The 2,857-nt window shown below is 29.2% G+C and overlaps 1 protein-coding gene across 1 annotated transcript; it reads right to left on the reverse strand.

The window, feature by feature from the left end:
* Positions 1-1,706: 1,706 nt before the first annotated feature.
* Positions 1,707-2,006, reverse strand: ONS95_011822 (uncharacterized protein; the record flags this gene model as incomplete). The annotated part of the gene is made up of 1 exon (XM_058505421.1): positions 1,707-2,006. A coding segment is annotated over one exon (300 nt), but the record flags the coding sequence as incomplete, so codon positions are not given.
* Between the last annotated feature and the right edge of the window lie 851 nt (positions 2,007-2,857).

Raw genomic sequence — 2,857 nt, forward strand, 5'->3', positions numbered from 1 at the left:
AAGATATTTTTCTTTTTTTTGCATTATTCTCTACTTTAGTATGTTGTACAGAAAAACTTCCATCTGAATCAATAAATCCACTTAATCAACTATCATCCGCCAAAGGACCCTCTTTTAAGGGTAACTTATATATATTTGTACTATGATGTTTATTTAATCAATCAATCAATTTATACAATTGATGTATCTTAGGTGTTCTCAGTTCGCCATTTATTAAATAAACTATCTTTTTTAAACCTACTACAGGTGAAACAATTAATACACAAGCATTATCTTTAGGTTTATATCTAATAAACCCAGATTCTATATTCTCTAAGAGTTTTTTTGCTAATGGTTCATTTTTTAAACTAAAAGTTATACAAAACCTAGGATTATGTTTCTTTTTATGTCCTGCATCAGGTTTTTGTACTAAAATATGCCCATCACCTTCAAATAAGCCGGCTAGATACGAATTATATTTATTTTTTTTTACATTTGTACTATAATGTTTTTTATTGTTTATTATATCCCCAGGGTAGTCCTTTTTTTTTGCCATATCTGGACCCCCTACTAGTAATGGTAATAAGAAATTACCGAAACCCCCGATTAAAGCAGGCATGACCATGAAAAATATCATTAAAATAGCGTGAGCTGTAATGATACTATTATATAGTTGATTATCTGCAATATATTGAACACCTGGTCCACTTAATTCTAATCTTATAAGAACAGAAAAAGCAGTACCAACTAATCCAGAGAATAAAGCAAATATTAAGTATAGTGTACCTATATCTTTAGCATTAGAAGACAAAAATCAACGCTCTGTTCATAAAGATATACTTGAACTTAAGACAGATATATTTGACCAATGTGTCTTCTCAGGTTGCTGTCCTGATATGTAATCATTATATGAAACATTGTTGGCATGGAGATGGGCAGCAGACAAGCGATGACTCCTTTACGCTTTGCTTATATAGTAATAAAATATATTACTAGCATTAGGTAGGCTCTATATTTAAAATAGACTTCTTAAGATCGTTTTCAACGATCTTAACAGACCTAAAAGATTAACTATTTAGGGTTTAGAATTTTTAGTGCTTTAGGTTTTATTAATTTTACGATTTAGAAATATTTAGACAAGTAATATTATATAAGGGTATAAGGATTTATAATTATATTTTCCCTTATAAAATTTGAACCTATATCTTATTTACAAATATTATTATAATAAAACAACCGGTGGGAAATAAACCCCCCCAAGCTTATTTATTAGAGCTTCAATATAGTATTAAGCTACCGAAGGTAAAAGAAAACCCTTTTTTACATATAACATTACAAAATAATCCTAAGATTTTGAAAGAAAAAACAAGAGTCACTAATATTGGAAATTACTTATACAATTAAGGATATAAATGTATAACAAAATAATAAAAACCTCAACACATAGAAAGACCTACATTACTGCAACCTAGTAAAATATTTTATGCATTTAATAAAAGGATATTTTACATAATATCAGCACAATATTATTGTAGCAGTTGCTACAGTAGTTCCTACAAGTATACCAGAAAAAATAACAATGTTGTTAACGCTAATTTTTAAAAGAACAATACAACTTTGATTACGGTAACAATAGTTTTTAGTTATATTTAAAAATATAAAAGTATTTTATATTAAACATACCACTATTTTCTACTTGAATTCTTATCATCGACGAATGCTTCTAATCATGCTTTACGTTCATCATCCGTATGGACATCTATATCTGATTGCTCTTTAATTAACTTATCAATTGCGTTACGAAGTTCAACAATATCATCTGAGTTATAAGAAGCAGGTACAGAAGTATCATAAACTTTTTCAATTTCCGCTAATAAACCTCCAGCGATATCTACATTATTACTTGATGTTTCTGATGATGAATCATCATCATCATTTGATTCATCATCATTTGATCCACCATCCTCTGTGTTATTACCTGTACCATCTTCAGTTATTTCACCTTTGTCTGTTCCCTCTTCACCTGCCTGATCAGCAGAGAGTACAAAATCATCAGATGAAATAAAAAAAACTAATGGTACAAACATATTATAGATAGAGGTTTTAGATGACATACGCTCAGGGCTACTTAGAACTTTGGGGAGTTTAACTGTAAATCAATTAAACTATTCTCTATTAAGCTTACTACAGGTACTATTATTAAGAAATGAGAAAAGTATATAACTGTACTAATTTGTCCAAATTCTATAAATGGTGACTCAACGTGTTTAGCACCTAACACCATTAATATTAAAAAATTAGCCACAAAGATATAAAAAGCTATTTTACTTAAAGGTCTAAATTGTATACCTCTAGATCTACTTAGATCAGTATATGGCATAGCTAATATAACTAATATAGCACTAAGCATAGCTATAACACCCAATAATTTGTTAGGTATAGATCTTAATATAGCATAGAAAGGTAATAAATATCATTCAGGAACTATGGCAGGTGGAGTTTGCATAGGATTAGCTACAACGTAATTTTCACTATCACCTAACACGTTAGGCATAAAGAATACGAATAAACTTAAAACAAAGATAAATAAAAATATAGTAATTAAATCTTTGAATAAGAAGTATGGAGCAAAAGGTAATCTATCGTAATTTCCTGAAACACCTAAAGGATTACCTGACCCTGCACTATCATGTAAGGCTATTAAGTGCATTAAAACTAATGCAGCTAATATAAATGGTAATACAAAATGTAAAGCAAAAAATCTGTTTAAAGTTGCATTGTTAACAGAACAATTGTGTTGGTAACCCCATAATCAGTTAAAAAACTTTTACTGAAAACTCTCGTTACACTCAATGAATCTCTTCATTGTTCGGACTAT

Source organism: Cadophora gregata, assembly GCF_030347475.1.
Source record: "Cadophora gregata isolate MNR1 chromosome Unknown scaffold_57, whole genome shotgun sequence".
Taxonomy (NCBI): domain Eukaryota; kingdom Fungi; phylum Ascomycota; class Leotiomycetes; order Helotiales; family Ploettnerulaceae; genus Cadophora; species Cadophora gregata.